Source organism: Camellia sinensis, chromosome 1 (assembly GCF_055761805.1).
Source record: "Camellia sinensis isolate YWXY chromosome 1, ASM5576180v1, whole genome shotgun sequence".
Lineage (NCBI taxonomy): Eukaryota > Viridiplantae > Streptophyta > Magnoliopsida > Ericales > Theaceae > Camellia > Camellia sinensis.
The window spans coordinates 28948260-28970259 of NC_138961.1; the positions used below are offsets into that span (position 1 = coordinate 28948260).

The window sequence follows — 22000 nt, forward strand, 5'->3', positions numbered from 1 at the left end:
ACAATTAATAATTAATAATTTAATATAATATACATGAAAGAGCATAGAGAATTTATTATAAATAATAAAATTGACCATCTCTTTAATTATTATTAATATAATAAGAATTCGTCACATAATAAAGAAAATATAATTATCATAATATTATTCTAAAAGGTACCTAAATGAATAACTTCCCCCATATGCTACCCACTATCTTAGAGATGTACATCTTGCTTGGTTAAAATTTTAGAATCTATTTTTTTTAAAAAAATAAAAATAAATACTAACTTGATGACTTTTTGAAAATTATTTTTACCCCAAAAATAAGAAAAACATATGAAAATGATGATTTTTTTTTCTTTATTTTTTGGGAGACTTACAAGCCAATTCTAAGTTCTGCTCATTTTTTCACTTATCAATATAATCAACAAGTGTTGGGACGAAATAAGTAATTTAAGACCATCACATAGGATTGAACCGTAATTTACCTTTTTTTTTGTATTTTTTTTGTACCAAACTAATTTTTTTTTATTTATTTTAAATATAGAATATAAGTTTTAAAAATTCAACCAAACATGATTATTAAAAGCTCTCACAATAAAATCTATGAAGAAGATAGTACACAAATTCACTTTTTAAACTCGTTTTTTACATCTAATGATATGTTAGTGATATATTTAATTAATAATTAGGAAATATATAATTGAAAATTGAGTGTAATTTTTTAACTTAAATAACAATGCTTATAATAAATATATAGGGGCCATTTGGGAAGAAAATTAAAAGTTGCGTTTTGCAGCTTGCCAAAACCGCTATCAAAATCATTTGGGAAGGTAGCTAAAATCTACCTGTGAAATTACAATTATACCTTCCATGTTTACATTTGTGGGTTAGGGCAAAATCCTTTGGGTATAGGTATTTTGGTCATTTGAATATGATATGACAACATAAACAAATATTAATAAAAAAAATCAAAAAGCAACTTTTTATCAACTTCCCAATTGATTTTCTAAAAAAGCCAAAAAATTTAATTAAAAACCAAAAATTAATTTTTAACCATTTTTTCAAAAAACCCCATAGTTGAAGACTTTGAAGAAGATTAGAAGTATATGACCAGAAAGGGGCTGAGCCCCGGCCCAAATTTTTAAGCAACTTGAAAAAACAAAAACAATGTGGTCCAAACTTATACAAAAAAATGTGGTCCAATGTTAGCACTTGGTTGATGGATTAGAGAACCTAGGCCTATTTTGGAAAATGACTTATAAGTTTTTAATTTCTTTAAATTATATCATCTTTCTATATTTTATACTTTCTTTACAATAAATAAATAAATAAAAACTTATTTAGAACTTCTCAAAATAAATCTTGACCTATCAAATTTTTGAATAAAATCCATATTTATAGTGTGGTCTTTTAAAAAAATTTGTACACCATGTAATGACTCCCCAAAAATTTAATTTAACATCCTGTTAGAAAAAAAACATTACCATAAACAAAGAATATTTGATTTGTGTGAAATCAATATATTTATTTATTTTTTTAAAAAGAAACTTTTTCTAAAAGGATTTTAATTCTGCTAGAGAAAAGATATTTCAGGGGCTTTTTCTTTTTTTGTTTTTTTTGATGGATTTCTGTAGTTTTTTTAATTAGACCATTTGGGAAGGTTTAAGCGACTAAGCATATTGAGTAATATCTAAATAATTACATAAGTTTATGAAAAGTGGGTAACATGTCTAAACTTAAACCAATCTACTATTGTTTTTAATTAGACCAATTAGTCTATATTGAGTAATCAACAATGATTCATCCCCCCTTTTCCCCCACCCCTTTGACCCCCTCTCTCTCTCATTGGTTACATTTTCTTTTTCTTTTTCTTTTTTTTCCTGCTCCTCCAATCACCACCCGCCACGTGGCAAAGGGGGGTGAGGGGGTGACCCCCAAAAGGGGGTCCCAAGCATTTTTCATTGAGTAATATTTAATAATTATTTAATTTGTTTGAACTTGACCCAAACCACTATCCACCCACACAATAGCTACCCTATGCGCTCCTCCTGTCTCCTCCAATGAAAGAATCCTAACTTCATTCTTGAGGCCAAGAGTTGAAGTTCCTGCAAATATTACCATTATGGGATAATTAAACTATTATTTCTATAAAAAATATATATAAATAAAATGAAAATAAAGGAATAAAATTAGGATTGTTTGACAGCTAATGACATCTCATTTCGTAGGAGTACTACAAAATCCTAATTTAATATAGAATCAAAGTGTGATTACGGCTATTCAAGACTGGGGAAGGCTTTGAAAAGAAAAAAAAAAAAAAGGCTTTTTCTTATTCCTCGTTGTCGTGGTGTCTATGAGTTAAACAGATCAACCCGATAATTTTCTAAGTCAACCCTCCATGCGAGCCAGTAGGAAATGAGTCCAAAGTCAACTATGGCACAACGAATTCATTTTTATTTATTTATTATTTTTTGGCTATAAATTAAAGAAGAAGAATTGCATGACACTTTGATCTGTAAAAGCAAACAATTAGGCTTGAGAGGAGGAGGAAGATGGCACCACCACACTCCACCGTGGTTTCACCGGTGGTCACTCTTCTATTGAGAGTTCTTACATTCGTTTTCTTATTAATTTCGCTGATCATCCTCACCACCAACACCGCCACCTTATCTCTCAATTTGTCTACGTTCAAGATCCGATTTAATGATGTTTATGCATATCGGTATGTCTCTAACTATCCTAAATTTTCTTCCTGATGTCTCTGTCATTTTCTTGAAATTCTTAGGACTACAATTAATGACTAAAAAGTCTAGTTATCCTAAAATTTCTTCCTGATCTCTCTGTCATTTTCTTGAGATTCTCAGGACTACAATTAGGCTTCGTTTGGGAATAGGCTAATTTAGTAACTTTTTAGCTATTTGGCTAAAATATGAGCTAAAAAAATTAGTATGTTTGGGATGACTTTTTGGCTTTTTACGAAAACATGTGTAAAAAGTAGAGAGAAAAGAGAATCTTTGGCTTTTTGGTATGGGTTGCTGGCATTTTGGCTAATTTTAGTAACTTTTTGACTTTTTGACTAAGAAGGAGGGTTCCCAAACTCACTAAAAAGTCTCTTGGAAGTGATTTGTCAATCTTATTACTACAATAGAGTTATTAATGTTTAATCTGTAAATTTTCCTACATAGTTCATGTGATGCTAGTAAGGGATTTTGGTACAAGAATTCCGATTATTAATCATAAGAGTGCAATTCGGGCATGTTCAACTCAACAATTCAAGTTTAACACGTAAAATTTTAAGACTTTGTAATTCAAATTGGGCCAGAGTCTGAGGTATGATGGTATCTGAACAATCTGAATTTTGTTATTTAAAAAAAAAAAAAAAAAAAAAAAAAAACTGATTTGAGTTATGTACCAAACAGTAAAATTCAAAGAAAAAAACATTAATCAATTTTATTGTTTGGTACATAACTGAAATCAGTTTTTTTCTTCTTTTTTTTTTTTTTTGTTTTTTTTGTTTTTTTTTTTATCGAAAGTGCAATATATTGGTCTAGGACAGTCTAATGCTCAACTCAAAATAATGTGTTGAATTCAAGTAACTTGAGCCCAAACCAAACTATTTCAAATAAACACGAACTTCAGCTTAGGCAAGTTAGATCGGGCTCAGTCTAGTCTTGGATAAATCTCTCAACAGTTTGGATGAATTGAGTTTGAACAAACCTTAAACCTGACTGAGTTACAATCCTAATTTCATAGTGAAAATATCATTTAGTAGAAAATATAATAGTCTGCCCCAATCTGAACCATTTGATTTGGGAATCATATGAGTGCACTGCAGGTATATGCTTGCAACTATTGTGATGGGAATTGCATACACTTTGCTGCAAACTGTGTTCACCATCTACCAACTGAGCACCGGAAATCGCCTCGGTGGTGATCGCCTTTTTCAGTTTGATTTCTACGCCGACAAGGTATTATCTTTTTAAGAAAATATTTCATGTAACAGCTATATTACAATGTTATCCCTCTTTCTCTCACATACATTAGTAGTTATTTTTTGCAAATCCAGCTTTTTATTTTTTTTTTTTCAATTTACACCATCCAAGAAATGTTGGAAGACGGGGAGAGAGAATGAAGGAGACCAAGAAAATTAGAATTTTTTGTTTAGCTAATCTTGTATAATTCGTAGGGTTGGGCATGGGTCGATTGTAGCTATGAAATTTTTAATTCGCCATCTGTTCGTCAGATTGGCGAATTGAAAAAAATCAATTCGCATCTATCCGCCAATCCGCTAAATGTGGATTGAAGTGATTGGCGGATTGGCGAATGGATGCGAATCGGTTTGGCGGTTTAAAATTTTATAAATTTTTAACATAATTCAACTTGTGCACTTCCTTAAAAAAAAAAAAAAACCAAAAAAACAAAAAAAATATTACAGTCAATGACTTAAAAAAGTATTACAATCAGTGCATGCTTCATCCAAATAAAAAAAGTTGAAATTTTAGAATATTACAACTACATGCCTTATCTACATATTACAATTATATCATGTCTCATCCACATAAAGTATTACAATATGTGGTTCTTAAAATATAAAAAATAATTCAAACTACCAAAACCATAAATAAAGTAGTAGTAGTAGAAATTGTAAGCTTCTGTATTGTTACATCTATATCTGTTTTTGAAAACAAAAACCAACCAACATATATAATCTTTTTTATTTATTATCTTTAGAGTTATATTTAAAAACCAAAAAAATATAAATAAATAATACATTAATTTTTTAATTTAAAAAATATATTTGAGTTGAAAACTATTTTTCAACAGGATATTTAAACTCTTTTTCAATTGAAAATACAAATAAAATATCGAAATAAATTAAAAATACAAAGTCTTACAAATTACTAGGGGTGCTCGTGGTTTGGCAGCTCGGTTGTGGCTAAATGAACCTCAAATCCACCATTCATCCAAAACTAGGCAGATTGAAAAAAAATCAATCCACGACCATCCGCTTGTCATCACGTATCGGTCCAAAATGTGGCGGATCGAATTGGATCGGATCGGTTCGGTTCGGTCGGTTTGGACGAATCGATATATCCGCTGCTCACCCTAATAACTAGTCAAATTTAACTAATAAGATTGACAAGTGGCAACACCATGAAATACCTCTTTCTCTCATATACATTAGCAGAAGTTATTAATCGATTTAGGTAGGAGTGTAAAAATGGCTCGTGCCCTATGGGCGGCCTGAAATTCACCTACGGCCCGGGGTAAGCTCGGCCTGTTTGGGCCCGGGCCTGAGCCTAGCCTAAGCCCTTATGCTTAGGCCATCATTTTGAAGTCCGACCCAGCTCATCGTCCCCGCTTAAGAACTACTCGAGGCCTGACTCGCCTGAGGCTTGGTGTTTTTTTTTAGTGAAAAATAATAAAATTTTGGTAAAAAAAATTTTAAAAAACAAAAAAAAATAGTCAGGCCCGCCCAACGCCCAAAATACCCCTGGGCCTGGGCCTAATTTTTTGACTCGTGGGCCAGTCCGACCGAGCCAGATTTACACCCCTAGAGTTAGGACAGTGTCATGTGGATGACGCTCTACATATATTATGATTGGTGGAAGAAATAAAATTCACGATTTTATAATTGGGTAATTGAAAAATATAAGAGGATATAAAAATTTGTGATTGATCAGGATCAACCAATAATTTTTCCATGCGTTAGTAGTTATTTTTTGCAAGTCCAACTCATTTTTTTTTTTTTTTAAATTTACACCATCCAAGAAATGTTAGAAGAGGGGGAGAGAGAAAGGACACCAATAAAATAATAAAGAGTTATGCTAGGCATCTCAAATAATTTATCGAATTTTTTACCAAACTTCTCACATAGGTATGAAACCTACATATATGTGGATTTGTATGAATCCCTCACCCATGTAAAAAGTTCGATAAAAAAATTTAATAAATTATTTGAAGTCATAATATTTTTCAATAATAAATAGAATTTTATGTTTAGCTAATCTTGGATGACTAGTCAAATCTGACTGGTAAGATTAACAAGTGAGAAGAATGTTTGAACAAATTGACACAATAATTTTATGAAATTGCTAAATGCTTCTACTTTTTTTTTTCTTAGGATCTTTTATTTTTTTGAATTCTTATCACCAAAATTGTTTCTTTTCTTATTTTTCTTTGGACTCCTTTCATAATGTCAAATATATTCTTTAAACTCTTCTCTTAACACTTTTTAATCAACAATCTCCTCCTACCTCTAGCAACCCCTTTTTCTCATCGGCAACCCTCGCACAACCCTTCTCCTTAATTAGAGACCTTCATTCAGTCTCCTCCTTCATCGGCGACTTTTCTTTTCTAACGACCCACCTCCCTAGCTCCATTTTCCTTCTCATTCTTCCACCGACAATCCTCCACTTCGTTTCTTTTACCCAAATATCTTATTACACTAATTTCAGCCATTTGTCATTGCTAAGACCCATAAAACTACCCTAGATCCCTTTTTCACATGCTCATGTTCGATTTTTCTTTATTTGAAATCGTCTCGCTTGGTTCGGAAAACCAGTACGGAATATATGGTGAAAGTTTGGATGTAAACCACCAAACAAAACCACTGAACAAACGGTGGTAGCTTGGTTGTAGACCACTGAACAAACGGTTGTGGTTTAGCCCTGAACTACCAAACAGAATATGGGGAAATCGCAAGCAGCATTACAGTCATGACAATCGTGCAAGGAGAGTAGATTTGCCACCATCACTGATCTTTTTGTGATTGCGATTGCGATCTGGTGAGAAATAGATAGATAAAGATAAAGAAAAAGAAAGAGAGTCTAAGAGTGGTATTGGTGGTGGCATTGTTGGTGCTTAGTGAGTAAGGGTGGAGGTGTTAGTGGCTAGACGTCAAGTTGGTGATAGTAGTGGAGGTTGTTGATTGAAATGAAAGGAGGCGGCCGGTGTTAAGGTAATTGAGATGGTTGGTGGGATTAGGGTTAAGGTTTGGAAAATTAGGGTTAGAAAGTTAGGAATGGGGATAAAAATAAAATTTTATCTTTAGACAAAATTAGAATTAAAAATAAATAAATAAAATGGTTACAATTAGCACCTATCTAATTTCTTTAGACTTTCCACTTCTTTGAATCCCTATCCAACTAAATGAGTTCCCTCCATTTTCTCTTTGAACCTTCATCTTAATTCCAATTAAATCCTTTTTCTTTTGGACCCAATTTCTCTTCTTTCTTTCCCTTGCCAGCAGCTCTTGCTGTCGACACCCTTCACTTATCGACGTCACCACCTCACCGCCACAACGTCGCCCGTCTACCTTTCTATCACCTTCATCGCTAGCCGTTCATTTTTTTCTATCTCTCTTGAAACCCTAACCTTAGACCTAGGGTTTTTAGACCCACAACCCATTACTAATAGAGCATGCATGACCCACCAAACCCAAACAAACAAAGACTGAGCAAAACAGAGTAAGAGAGAGATAGAGAGAAAAAAAGAAAGAGAGAGATGAAAGAGAGAGTTACTAGTGAAAAGCAACCGAAAATAAAACCCACATGCTCCACCTGAAAATAAAACCAAAACAGAGTGACAAATTACCAACAGATTTGTAATTTAGCTTTATTATAGAGCTACAAAGCTTAATTGTAAAATATAGTATGTAAATAGGTTTGGGTGGTTAGAGAGAGAGAGATTGTCGTAGCGGTGGGGTTCGATCTAGGGTTTTAGGAGAAAATTAGGAGAAAGAAGAAGGAGGAAGAGGGTGAACGGTAGTGCTGCAATAATGGCGGTGGTTGGGGGTGATGGCGATGTTGCGTTGATGGCAGTAGTTGGACAGCCAGCGTTGAAGGTAAAGTTGGATGTGATAGAATTAGGGTTAAGGTGTGAAAAATTAGGGTTAGAGGGTTAGAGATAATGGTAGAAATAGAATTTTATCTTTGAAAAAATTGGAATTAGAAAAAAAAAAAGAAAAAAAAAAGAAAAGAAAGAGAGGGAGGTCCAAAGAAATAAGATAGGTAGCAGCCCTCAAAATAAAAGATGTGGGGGGTCTTCAAAAAAAAAATGATAGAGGTAAATAGCACTACTCTAATTTTAGGATAAATTACAAATATATCTCTTGAGAGATTTGTTTAAAATACGAATTACCCCATATGATTTGAAAAAGTACAAATAATCCCTTGTTGGAATTTTTTATTTAATAAAGTTAACTGAAAAATGAAATTCTTAACTGTTCTCCTATTAAATAATAAAATTATTTGAATTTTTATTGAAATAAATTTTTGCTGTCATTATAATTTGTTAATTAACTTGATAATTTCTTAATAAAAGAAGCAATTTGTTATAAAATTTTAAACTTCAGAGGGCATGATGTAATTTTTAAAATCACAAAGAACAATTCATATTTTAAACAAATCTAAAAAAATGTATTTATAATTTACTCATAATTTTATTATTAGTAATGGGATTCTTAATAATACAGATCTTATTCTCCACAATATTCTTGTTATTTAAATTTATCCTAATGCATGCCTAAACTTGTATTTTTTTTTAATTTGTTAAAAAAATCTTATTTGGGAAGAATTTTTTGACTTTTTAAACTTTTTGTGAAAGAAATAATGTAATGATTATGGATTTGATATTTTGTCTTCTTGGATTAAAAAATATGTTTTGTCTTTTTGTAATTAAAATAATTCCAAACCCAACTCAACCCTACTTCCCAAATGGAACCTAAATAACTTCAATTTTTTTGTCATTTTTTCATGGAGATTCGAAACCAGACATTTGAATAGTTTTCACACGAAAATTTAATTATTATTAATGAGAATCCTATTTCTATCAAAATTTATGTCATTCAAACCTAATTTTAATTACAACAATGATTTAGACCACTAAAAAATGCATCACTAATAGCACTAATACATTGGAAATGACAAAAAAAATAATAAAAAAATAAAAATAAGGCATAGAAAGTGGACGGAGCCCACTGCCACATCATTAGTGCTCCCTTTAGTGATCCCCTTTTAGTGCTCCCAAGCATTTTTCTTTTAATTATAATTGCTCAAGTAGGTTATCTCCTACATTCTAGCCACCGGTGCTGCTGCAGGTTTCGGGGCAACAGTAGATTTGAAGTCAGTGTTTGAGGGGACTAGCTCCAGCTTTGACCAATTTTTCAACAAGGGAAAAGCCGCCGCTAGCCTCCTCCTCCTTGGTTTCTTGTGCGCCGCAGTGTTGTCAATTTTCTCATCTTTAGCTCTTCGGAAGAGAGGTTATTAACTATTGTTGCCAAGTTGATCAAGATACTTAATTATTAAAAAAAAAAATTTACTATTGCAGATCGTAATAATGTTATGAAAATATCAATTCGATGGAAGATTACTTTGAAATTTTTATTTTTATTTTTTGTTTCTTTTCAATGGTTAATGTGAATTTGGTTCAAAGTTTGTTGTGAATATTATCGTATTAAACAACTAAATATTTGTTGGTATATTAGTTCGTGTTTTAATAAAACTTAAATTTATTTATGTTTGGTACACCGATATATAACATAGATAGCATTCTAATGTTTCATTACTAATATATATATATATATATATATTTACCTTGTATTTTGGTCAATCTCATTAACGTTAGAAAAATGATATTAAAACTTGACTTAAGTATAAAAGATTGATTATTAAAATTGAAAGTAGAGTTATTAAGTGAATTTTAATAAAAAAAAATTACAAAAAATTAAGTTTGATTTACCCCCAATTGACCACCAAGAGTGGTGGCCCAGTAGTAAAGGCATTGGCCTTTTCCAGTAGAGAGTCAAGTTCAACTTCTAGGGGCGCAAAATGTTGAGTAATTTTCAGTGGTTCTCTGCAAAGATCTTACATTGTATTCCGATTGAAACTTGGCCCTGTTAGGGGTGGTCAATGAGCTCCACTGGTGTCTCAGTGATGGGTCTGTTCCTATGAGTTGAGTTAAATCTGGTTAGCAACTAGCTATCTCGAGACCTGAGCCCACGGATGCCATGATGACACATTACAACATCCTATTTTTGTTCAAAAAAAAAAAAAGAAAAAAATAATTACCCCCAATTGGCCCATGCAAAAAAAAAAAAAAAACAAAAAAAAAGTTCAAAATTAAAAATAGCAAAAATAACAAGTCCTAGGAAAAGTCAATAAAAATCCATTTAAAAAAAAAGAAAAAAAGAAATAAGAAGCTATTCTACAAATATATATAATCAATCATATAAAATAATTCTAATAATATACGTTAGGTTAGGAACAGCGGCTAAAGAGATTACCAATTCACATAATTTCAAATTTTTTTCTATGATTGATTATGTTGTCAATTTTGTGTTTATAGAATTATGAACTCAAAAATAACTAAATAAATAAATCCAACACAGCCTTTTTTTCTTATTTACTCCTCATTGTCGTGGTGTCTATGAGTTAAACAGACCAACCAAATAATTTTCTAAGTCAACCCTCCATGTTATCCATTTTTTAAAAAAAAAAAATTTGGCTACAAATTAAAGAAGAATTGCATCAAGCTTTGATATGTAAAAACGCAAACAATTGGACTTGAGAGGAGAGGAGAAAGATGGCGCCACCACCCTCCACCGTGGTTTCGCTGGTGGTCACTCTTATGTTGAGAGTTCTTACGTTCATTTTCTTGTTAATTTCGCTGATCACCTGGCCACCAACAACGCCATCTTATCTACCAATATCGCCACGATCAAGATCAGATTTAGTGATATTTATGCTTACAAGTATGTCTCTAATTAACCACAAAATTCTATTTGATCTCTCTATCATTTTCTTGAGAATCTTAGGACTACAATTAATGACTCAAAAGTCTCTTAGAACTTGGAAGTCTTATCTCAATCTTATTACTAGAATAGAGTTATTAATTAGTGTTCGATCTGTAAATTTTCTATTTAGCTCATGTCATGCTAGTAAGGGATTTTGGTACAACAATTTCGATTATCAATTTGAAAAATACATTACCCACAATTTTTCTTTTTTTTTTTTATAAAGATATTGACACTATAATTTGATTTATGAATTATCATATTTACTAGAAAATATAATAGTCTGCCCCCAATCTGAATCATTTGATTTGGGAATCATATGAATCTACTGCAGGTATATGCTTTTCACTATTCTGATCGGACTTGCATACACTTTGCTGCAAACTCTGTTCACTATCTACCAAATGAGCACGGGAAATCACCTTGGCGGTGATTGCTTGTGGCACAGTTTTTTTTTTTTTTTTTTTTGCTTTTTTGTGTTAAAAACTATAGAGAATTGTTTTGAGCAGCTTATGTCCTACATTCTAGTGACAGGTGCTGCAGCTGGTTTTGGAGCAACAATAGATTTGAAGTCAGTGCTGGAGGGGAATGGCTCCGGCCTTGACCCCTTTTTCAATAAGGGTAACGCAGCTGCGAGCCTGCTCCTCCTTGGTTTCTTGGGCACCGCTGTGTTGTCAATTTTATCATCTTTAGCTCTTCCTAAGAGGCTATTAACTACTGCTTCACAGCAAATATAATTAGTATAATTAGTATCATCTTTAGCTCTTCAAATTTGAAGGTTTTTTTTTTTTTTTTTTTTTCCCTGGTTTATGTGAACTTGGTTTAGAGCTTGCTGTGAATATCATAGTAAATAATGAGTATTTGTGTTCAACTACATGTAACTTAATTCGATAACTGCTTTCAATATATAGCAAAATAAATTAATTGAATCATCAAAATAAGTCTCGTGGTAAAGATACAAGACCCGAACTGCACACCGTCTGTCTGTAGAAATGCTTCGGACATGCTCTCCCTTCCAATTTGAATAAAAGATTAAGCAAAAATGGGACTGATGAGCGGTAGAATGAAATAGAAAGGATTGTTATGACATATGAGAAACCTACTAACCATTTTGACTTCCATTCCATATCAGGTAATACATGTGTTGAAGATCCAAACTGAGAGGGTAATTTTGGTGAAAATTAGGCCGAGTTATGAGATGGACTTTATGGCCTAAAGTACGAAAGATTGGGTAAAAAGGCCGAAAAGTTACTCCGGCCCAAGAGAGATAAAGTTACTCCGGCCCAATAGAGGTCGTAAAGTTACTCCGGCCCAATAGAGGTATAAAGTTACTCCGGCCCAATAGAGGTATAAAGTTACTCCGGCCCAAGATAAATGTAAAGACACTCCGGTCCGGCAGCGACTTGAAGTTAGGCCGGTCTTAGAGGTAGTCCGGTCATGACATATTATGGCTAAAATAGCTAGAACCTTGTTACTTGGTAGCTCGGTTTAAACACACCATGGGTCGTGCATGAGAGAACCAAGATAAGGTGTAACGAGCGGAAGAACCGAACTAATGATAGTACGGCTTACTCTGTGGCTCAGCATAGCCGTGGGTACTTCGGTCATATGGGAGTTCGGCCATGGTAATAACCATCTCACTTGGTTTAAGCAGTGAGGGAGGTGTTGAAGGATAAGCATTATCTTTCAGGAGTATGAATCCTAGGAGGACTCTGCATGGAAGAATAGAAGTCCTACTAGGATTGTGCCGCACAAAACCTATAAAAGCTCACAAATATCACCTTTGGAGAGGAAACACACAATTTTGCTTTCTGAATACACAGAGTTTTGTCTATTTGTCAAGGTTACTGACTTAGGCATCGGAGAGGTTTCCGGCACACACCCGCCGGCTAGCTCACGTTTGTGTTTTCAGGTGATAAAATGACGACGTACGGAGGAGCGCAGACTTGGTCAACAGGATTATACGAGAAAGTATATTTCTTTCCCGTACACAAACAAACAAAAAAAGAACATAATGAGGATTAAGAAAATAAAATAAATAAAAATAAACAGACAGACAAAGACTAATCCCATTAACATACCTTGACTCATACATATTTTCAGGATTTATGAATTTAACTGGACTAAGATTTCCAGAAGCGGCACTACAATTCCTAATGTATCGCTGGAAATTATACTTACTATTGCTGCTACAAATGGGCTTACTGTCTTCAAAGTCTCAATAATGCCATTAACAGTACTTTTGTCTGAGTTGGGCATCATAAGCTGCAAATGTTAGATTTATTTTTCTAGTGTGGCCCAATAGCCTACATATTTTCTACATGTTTTAATTTATTTGGACTCCACAAATAGATAAAGCCAATATTTGAGATCAAGTTCAGTAAATAGAATTTTAATATAATCACTCTTCTAAGATAAGAAGGAAACCTTGATGGATTAGGAATTCTTCTGATAGAGTTCATCTGACCCTCTTCTCTCCTCTATATAAGGATGGGTGACTCCCCTTTCATATCATGAGTATTTTTCCATCACTTTAAGTTTTATAGTCATCCTAATTAAGAGAGACAGAGAGAAGAAGGTGAGCCAAAATCTAAATGTTCAACTCTAAAGGGTATTTTCTCAACTTCTCTAATTCAATGGCTGACAAAGGTATATTCGTTTTATTCTTGAGTTGTATTGAATTCAAGATCCTGTAAAGTTTAATTCCGCATTATTATTATGGTTACATGTATTATTAAATCTTACATGTGGTATCAGAGCTTTAGTTTGTGAATCAATACACCTTGGAATAATAATATATTTATGAATATTGTTATTATATTATAATTATAATTATTCATAACAACATTTTTTTTTTTATTATAAGGTTTGAACTCTCGGCATGTGTTGGTTATCTTGAATATACGCTGTATGTTCAACCTTGTAAGCTGCATGCCATATTTATTAGGCAATATCTGAATGGTACATATAATCTCTTTCATATTCATTATGCATCAAAGAAACTCTTTTTGTGTTGTTAAAAGTCAAAGGTTGTGTAAAAGAAGATTTCATTCCTGATTTCTAAATCGTAACTAAGTATGCACATCATGGACTCCCTCACTCACTTTGTTTTGTGATATGTTAGGTGCAAACTTTTGTGTAATTCTATATGCTGTTCATATGCATGTTTTGATTTATTATCAATTTTAGTGATAATAATTTTTATAATCATCATAATATGTTATTGAATTGAGTGTATTGCTTGCCGTTATAATAAAGTGCATAGATTAAAAGCAATTTTAGAATTTTGTTGAATCGTTCGGACTATTAAATAAATATATTTATTTGATTGTATCACATTAGAGAATTATGTTTTTGCTTTGTTTAATTATGTACACTTATTGTCTATTATTGTTAAATATTTATATATTTTCATGATTTAAAATTGATATCATGATATAATTTTATGACATTGAATATTAAATATTAAAGTGGTTAATTCATATCAGGTGTAATTCTTATTAACCATTATTTTAGATATTCATGATTGTTATAATACATATATAAATATTCCTGTTCATCCAGAGTTATTATTTTTATATTGGTAATAGCAATCACATAAAAGAAATTTTAAAAATCATAAAATAGTGATCTCATTAAAATTGTGATTGAATTAATGATAATTAAATAACTCAAAATTAATGAATAGAGAATATTGTTGGTTAGTTCCGTATTCATAGGGTTTACTAATTTAGTAGCTGCCAAAGTGGCCTAGATTTGTAAAACTTATGAATATAGAACTACATAAAAGAATTGTTAAAAAGGGTAACATTAAGGTTGATAATATTCTCAATTGCAGTTATAATTAGGAGATTGATACTAGCCCAAAGGAGAGTCACTTTCAAATAATTATGAACTGGGTAGGATAATGTAACTTATGTAATTTGAAAGATTAGGATTGAATACCCAAAGGTAACATGACTAGCTGAAAAATTGCATAAATTATTTTAGACCTACATAAGTGATTCTTGACGAATGGACAATAGATATGCCTAAGTTTTGCCCAAAGGAAAAACTTATGTGATATCAATAGTTCATCATAATTCTCAAAGCTTTAATATGTATATTGTTCTATCTTATTTCAGTAAAAGTTCCCACCTCATTGCACTCTCTTGCATCGGGCGTCCCTCTACTTACTGGCTCGAATTTTTCGGAATGGTATGAACATGTTCAGTTTACACTGGGTGTGTTGGACCTCGATATGGCATTGCTTGAAGATAAACCTGCAGACATTAATGAATATAGTACTGCAGAACAAGTTGCCCTTTCTGAATCTTGGAAAAAGTCCAATAGACTCAATTTGATGTTCATGAAGATGACCATTGCAAATAACATCAAGACCTCCTTACCTCAAATTGTTAATGCATTGGAATACTTAAAGGCTGTTGAAGATCGATTTAGATCTGCTGACAAGTCACTTGCTGGCACTATTATGGCTGAATTGACAACAATGAAATATAATGGCAACCGAGGAGTTCAGAATCACATCCTCAATATGGCTGACAAAGCTGCAAAGCTTAAAACTTTAGGAATGCAAGTTGATGAAACTTTCCTCGTGCAGTTTATTCTCAACTCACTTCCATTATAATACAGCGCATTCAAAATTCACTATAACACCAATAAAGATAAGTGGAATTTGAATGAGCTGACTAATATGTGTGTTCAGGAGGAAGTGAGGTTGAGGGACGAAGGACGTCAAACTGCATTGGCTGTAACTCATGGAGCTATAAAGAAAAAGAAGGGTAAGTTTGTAAAATCAAAGAAAAATCCACCAAAGAAAAAGAATGAACCTGGGGAAGAAAATCAAGCTAAGAATGGTTTCACTGTCAAGTGCTACTTTTGTGGCAAGAAGGGACATGTGAAGAAAGACTGCAGCAAGCGAAAGGCTTGGTTCGAAAAGAAAGGTAAGAAATTTTCTTTTGTTTGTTATGAATCAAATCTTGCTGAAGTACCTTCTAATACGCGGTGGATTGACTCTGGGGCCACGACCCACATTACAAATGACATGCAGGGATACCTCTCAACCAGGAAACCGAAGGAAAGTGAAAGATTTGTCTATATGGGGAACCGTTTCAAAGCTGAAGTCGTAGCTGTAGGAACCTATCGACTGATCTTAGAGATGGGTCATCAAATGGATCTAGAAGACACTTTTTATGTTCCTTCAATTTCTAGGAATTTAGTTTCGTTATCCAAATTGGATCGTGTTGGATATTCAGTTTTATTTAATTGCGGAAAACTCAATTTAATGTTTAATTCAAAAGTGATTGGTTCTGGTAATTTATGTGATGGTTTATATAAAATTACCTTAAATCATGAGTTTGCACAATCATTAGTAACTCTGCATTCGAATATTGGCTTAAAACGTGGTCTAATTAATGAAAAATCATCAATCTTGTGGCATAGACGGTTGGGGCATATCTCCATAAATAGAATTGAAAAATTGGTGAAGAATGGGATTTTGGAAAACCTAGACTTCACTGATTTTCATATATGTGTGGATTGCATTAAAGGAAAGCAAACCAAACACACCAAGAAAGGTGCCACAAGAAGTAATGAGCTTCTTGAGATAATTCATACAGATATTTGCGGGCCACTCAACATCCCATGTCTTAGTGGTGAAAAATATTTTATCACATTTATAGATGATTTCTCACGTTATGGATATGTGTATCTAATTCATGAAAAGTCTCAGGCTGTTGACATCCTTGAGGTGTACATAACTGAAGTCGAGAGACAATTAGATAGAAAGGTTAAAATAGTGAGATCAGACAGGGGTGGTGAATATTATGGTAAATATGATGAGTCAGGCCAAAATCCTGGCCCATTTGCCAAATTCTTAGAAAAGAAAGGCATATGTGCTCAATATACAATGCCTGGTACGCCACAGCAGAATGGAGTTGCTGAAAGGCGTAATCGTACACTTAAAGATATGGTTAGGAGTATGTTAAGTTACTCAGTTGTACCTATTTCAATGTGGGGTGAAGCTTTAAAAACTACAATGTATATCTTAAATAGGGTTCCTAGTAAGGTGGTCCCAACAACTCCTTTTGAGTTATGGACTGGTAGGAAACCTAGTTTGAGACACTTACATATTTGGGGTTGTCCAGCAGAGGCAAGAATCTTCAAACCACAAGAGAAAAAGTTGGACTCAAGAACAATATCTGGATATTTCATTGGTTATCCAGACAAGTCTAAAGGGTACAAATTTTATTGTCCTAATCACAGTATGAGGATAGTGGAGACTGGTAATGCTAGATTCCTAGAGAATGGTGAAATCAGTGGGAGTGAGAAAACACGAGTGGTGAATTTCGAGGAAATTAGGGTAGATGTGCCAACAGTTGACCCTTATCGAAAAGTTGTTGTTCCTCAGACTATTCCACAGGCTGAGGAAAACGAACAACATGATGAAAATCCTTCACCACCTCATGTTTCACCACTTCATGAAGATACCACCATTGAAAATATTGTAGAACCACCACAACCGGCAGTTCTGAGAAGATCTCGGAGGGAAAGAAAGCCTGCCATTCCAGATGATTACATGGTGTATCTACAGGAATTTGATTTTGATATTGGGATTAACAAAGATCCAGTCTCATTTTCACAAGCCATGAATAGTGATGATTCTTCTAAATGGGTCAACGCTATAAATGAAGAGTTAAAATCCATGGAACAGAATAGTGTTTGGAATCTCGTCGAATTGCCTAATAACTGCAAAAAGGTCGGGTGTAAATGGGTCTTCAAGACCAAGCGTGACGCAAAAGGCAATATTGAACGATTTAAAGCCAGACTTGTTGCCAAAGGTTTTACTCAAAAAGAAGGCATGGACTATACAGAGACCTTCTCTCCAGTATCTAAGAAGGACTCGCTTAGAATCATCCTAGCATTGGTAGCTCATTATGACTTAGAGTTGCATCAAATGGATGTGAAAACTGCTTTTTTAAATGGGAATTTGGATGAAGAAATTTATATGGAGCAGCCCGAAGGATTTGCAAAGAAAGGTAAAGAACATTTAGCTTGCAAATTAAAAAAATCCATATATGGCCTTAAACAAGCTTCTAGGCAATGGTATTTAAGGTTTAATGATACCATTACCTCTTTCGGATTTAAGGAAAATGTAGTTGATCAGTGCATATATCTGAAGGTTAGTGGGAGCAAGTTCATTATGTTGGTGCTATATGTGGATGACATTTTGTTAGCTAGTAACGACCTTGGCTTATTGCATGAAACCAAGGAATATCTCTCCAAAAACTTTAAAATGGTCAATATGGGTGAGGCAAACTATGTTATTGGCATAGAGATCTTTAGGGATCGATCTCGAGGATTGCTAGGACTATCTCAAAAAGGATATATTGATCGTGTTTTGGAGATATTCAATATGCAGTTTTGTTCAGCCGGTGATGCACCCATCATGAAGGGTGATAAATTAAGTGAAAAACAGTGTCCAAGGAATGACTCGGAAAGAAAACAAATGAAGGACATTCCATATGCATCAGCTGTAGGGAGCTTGATGTATGCCCATACATGTACCAGGCCAGATATTAGTTTTGCAGTTGGAATGTTGGGAAGATTCCAAAGTAATCCTGGAATGGAACATTGGAAAGCAGTAAAGAAAGTTATGAGATATCTTCAGGGAACAAAGGATTATATGCTCACCTATAGGAGATCAGAACAGTTGGAAGTTATCGGATACTCAGACTCAGATTTTGCTGGTTGCCTTGATAGTAGAAAATCTACATCGGGTTTTGTTTTTCTACTAGCTAGTGGAGCAATTTCATGGAAGAGTGTGAAGCAGTCCACTATTGCCTCATCTACTATGGAGGCTGAGTTTGTGGCATGCTTTGAGGCTACAAATCATGCTTTATGGTTGCGAAATTTCATCTCAGGACTTGGTGTTGTTGACTCAATTGCCAGGCCGCTGAAGATATATTGTGACAATACCGCAACAGTTTTCTTCTCTAAGAATGGAAAGTACTCCAGTGGTTCCAAACACATGGAAGTAAAGTACTTGGTTGTTAGAGAGAGAGTCCAGAAACAACAAGTGTTAATTGAAAACTTAAGCACCTCTCTTATGATTACTGATCCATTCACAAAGGGATTGCCATCAAAGACATACAAAGAGCATGTTATCAGGATGAGTCTTTTAAGCAACCCTTGATGTGTATGGTTAATCATGAGTGCTTATTTTTTTGACACTATTTGCGCAATAATAATTTTGTTTCTGTTTTTCCTGTTTCTAAAAGTGTGTGTACACATTATTTTGAATATTGATAAACAGAAAATGTCTTAACAAGACAAATTACAGGGGCCTTTCAGGCAAATAATTATATATCCCAATAAAGGACTGGGTTGGTGAAGGTTATCAATGGTGTGGTGCATAGAAGGAAATATGACATAAATGTTATATAACCGCTATGACTCACATTGGTGATATGAAGTAATCACAGTATTATAGTTTCTAATATATCTGAACTTATTGGCTATTTTTTAAAATTCGTGATCACATGTCAAAGTTTTTAGTGTGGAATCCAATGAGTCAAAATTTTTAAGTTGCATATTTTTTGAAAAAAAAAAAAAACTCATAATTGCATCATATTCGGCTTAATGGGCCAAGTGGGAGAATGTTAGATTTATTTTTCTAGTGTGGCCCAATAGCCTACATATTTTCTACATGTTTTAATTTATTTGGACTCCACAAATAGATAAAGCCAATATTTGAGATCAAGTTCAGTAAATAGAATTTTAATATAATCACTCTTCTAAGATAAGAAGGAAACCTTGATGGATTAGGAATTCTTCTAATAGAGTTTATCTGACCCTCTTCTCTCCTCTATATAAGGATGGGTGACTCCCCTTTCATATCATGAGTATTTTTCCATCACTTTAAGTTTTATAGTCATCCTAATTAAGAGAGACAGAGAGAAGAAGGTGAGCCAAAATCTAAAGGTTCAACTCGAAGGGGTATTTTCTCAACTTCCCTAATTCAATGGCTGACAAAGGTATATTCGTTTTATTATTGAGTTGTATTGAATTCAAGATCCTGTAAAGTTTAATTCCGCATTATTATTATGGTTACATGTATTATTAAATCTTATAGCAAATCCATTTCTTTGAGTGCTGTAGAAATATCATTGGCACTGTCATCAATGATAACACCTTTCTTCCAAGCTTCGTGCACCATTTCAGTAATGCAATACACATGAAAATGAAACTTGGTTCTTGTACAAACATAAGAACAACCACCTGGATCGTGCGATTTTGTACTACTCGATGATGCTTGCTTCTTGCACCACATACACTCTGACGATGATGATGATGATGAGACCACCTCATCTTGATGAACAAAATCCATGCCACATAATTTGATTTTGAGTTTGGCACAACATGGATGTAGATTCAATTGATTTGATTTGCAATGATAAAAATAGCCATGTATACTTTTTCCGCATGCATAACAGGACCTGCTAGAGAAAAGTAATTTGAATTGTTAACAAGCCATCTAGCAGACCGGTATCTAGGTGAAAGCCCCAAAAGACATTGAGAAATAAGTTCCCACAAAAAACAATCAAAATCATACTTTCAGTGCTAACAAATTCATTTTTATCGATGGTATTAGAGTTTGCTAAAAATTCTAATAATACCTTGTACTTTGTTTTGGTTGACGACAAAATTCAAAGATGACTATTCGAAAAAACTCGGGGGAAATGGTAGGTTCAGGTGACGTGCACTCCTGGTGCAATTCATAATTGCAGTCCTCGCATCAGTTTCGTGATCCAAATCCATCCTGCATACATCCATCGCATGTGAACCGTTTGTTAGACTTTTTCAACTTGAGCTCACGGTTGCACTTTGGGCAGCAAACTTGAGATTTCTTCACAGTCGGTTTGTCAACTTCATACAAAAACATTTAGAAGTAAGCCGCATTGATAAAGTCTTCAATTACAATCACCAAAATAGAATATTTGATGTTTACCTGGCTGTGGTGGTATCATATGTTGGTCACGAATTCCTGAAACTGGATTCTGTGGTAATACAATTTGCTTTTTGTGGTTGTTTATGGTCGGGTTTTGCTCAAAGTGCTCCAAAACTTGTTTTCTTTTATTTTTAAGAACTGTTTTAACTCTCGATGGATCACCAGTGATTGAAATGGTCACCTTATTTCTTGGACTTCAGAAAATTTTGTAAATTCAACCAGCATTTTCTCACAACTTCCACAGGGGCAACAGTAAAACTCGAGGATAACCATTGTGTGTAGGCCAATTCAAATTTCAAAATGACGACCCAAAAAAAGCCTTTTCTTCTTTTGAAAAACCTCCTCTGTAGGCAAAGAGAGTAAAGGATTATTGAGAATTTTTTGAGTTAAATCACTGATTTTTTTAATTTTTTATATTATCAAATACATATAGGATATTATTTACATTCATTATTTTCTTAAATGACTGTTTGCGAACAAGGAACAAAACAAATCAGGATCATGGTTATGACCAAAAATAGATAGCATATAACATGAATTTTCATTCTATACATAAATCAATTGTGATTGATCATAAAAATATATAAATTAGATGTGGAAACTAAAATTTGACAAAAGTTTTTGCCTGCCAGACCGGTTCATCACAACCCTCTGTTTTCAAACCCTTCTTCCAGTAAAAAGACCATCTGGCAAAATAAACCCAAATCTCTATTTCCAAAGTGATACATATAATATTCATATATAATCTCTTACCATAGACACTCAAAAAAGACCACATACACACACAATAGCAAAGATTCTTCCTTTAAAAAGCATTAAAAGAAAGGGGTATGGAGAGGAGAAGACTCACCGGACATACACCAGTCGCGAGTTGCGTTGGTTTTAGATCTTGTATTGAGTTGGGATGTTAGTTTGTGTTTCGGCTGCGGAGGAGGGTATTTAGACAACATATGAATTGGTAACGTACTGATCACGTTGGTCTTGGAACACCGCCATTCAATGGAGTAAGGATTCTCTCCTTGCATTCCCGTTTCACTTCCTTGTAATGGTTAAGATTCATCTTAAAAGAATTTAATGGCTCGGATTACTTTATTAAAAATTAAAAAATAATTTTTTTAGAATGATCTATACCATTAAATTTTCTTAAAATGAATCTTGGCTATTGCAAGGAGGAAGTGAAGTAAGAAAGGCAGGGAGAGAATCTTTGCTCC

At 33.5% G+C, this 22000-nt stretch overlaps 1 protein-coding gene and 2 long non-coding RNA genes across 3 annotated transcripts; 2 read left to right on the forward strand and 1 right to left on the reverse strand.

Annotated features, from left to right (window-relative positions):
- Window positions 1-2461: 2461 nt before the first annotated feature.
- Window positions 2462-9500, forward strand: LOC114314371 (CASP-like protein 4D1). Its single transcript, XM_028260846.2, has 3 exons — window positions 2462-2707; window positions 3821-3953; window positions 9049-9500. The coding sequence occupies exons 1-3, from the start codon at window positions 2538-2540 to the stop codon at window positions 9253-9255; spliced, it is 510 nt and encodes a 169-aa protein (XP_028116647.2). The 5' UTR covers window positions 2462-2537; the 3' UTR covers window positions 9256-9500.
- A 1000-nt stretch (window positions 9501-10500) lies between these two features.
- On the forward strand, window positions 10501-16096 carry LOC114314381 (uncharacterized). The gene is made up of 4 exons (XR_014333433.1): window positions 10501-10738; window positions 11115-11520; window positions 14905-15723; window positions 15831-16096. It is a non-coding gene; the product is annotated as an uncharacterized LOC114314381 (long non-coding RNA).
- A 4130-nt stretch (window positions 16097-20226) lies between these two features.
- On the reverse strand, window positions 20227-21134 carry LOC114314372 (uncharacterized). The gene is made up of 3 exons (XR_014333432.1): window positions 20790-21134; window positions 20458-20707; window positions 20227-20277 (listed from the first exon to the last, which is right to left on the reverse strand). It is a non-coding gene; the product is annotated as an uncharacterized LOC114314372 (long non-coding RNA).
- Window positions 21135-22000: the final 866 nt, after the last annotated feature.

Excerpts from the sequence above, each read along its gene's own strand:
- LOC114314371 (XM_028260846.2), top strand. The coding sequence starts at position 2,538 with ATGGCACCACCACACTCCACCGTGGTTTCACCGGTGGTCACTCTTCTA. Across the intron at positions 2,708-3,820 it reads AATGATGTTTATGCATATCG|GTATATGCTTGCAACTATTG; the intron begins GTATGTCTCTAA and ends AGTGCACTGCAG. Across the intron at positions 3,954-9,048 it reads TTGATTTCTACGCCGACAAG|GTTATCTCCTACATTCTAGC; the intron begins GTATTATCTTTT and ends TTGCTCAAGTAG.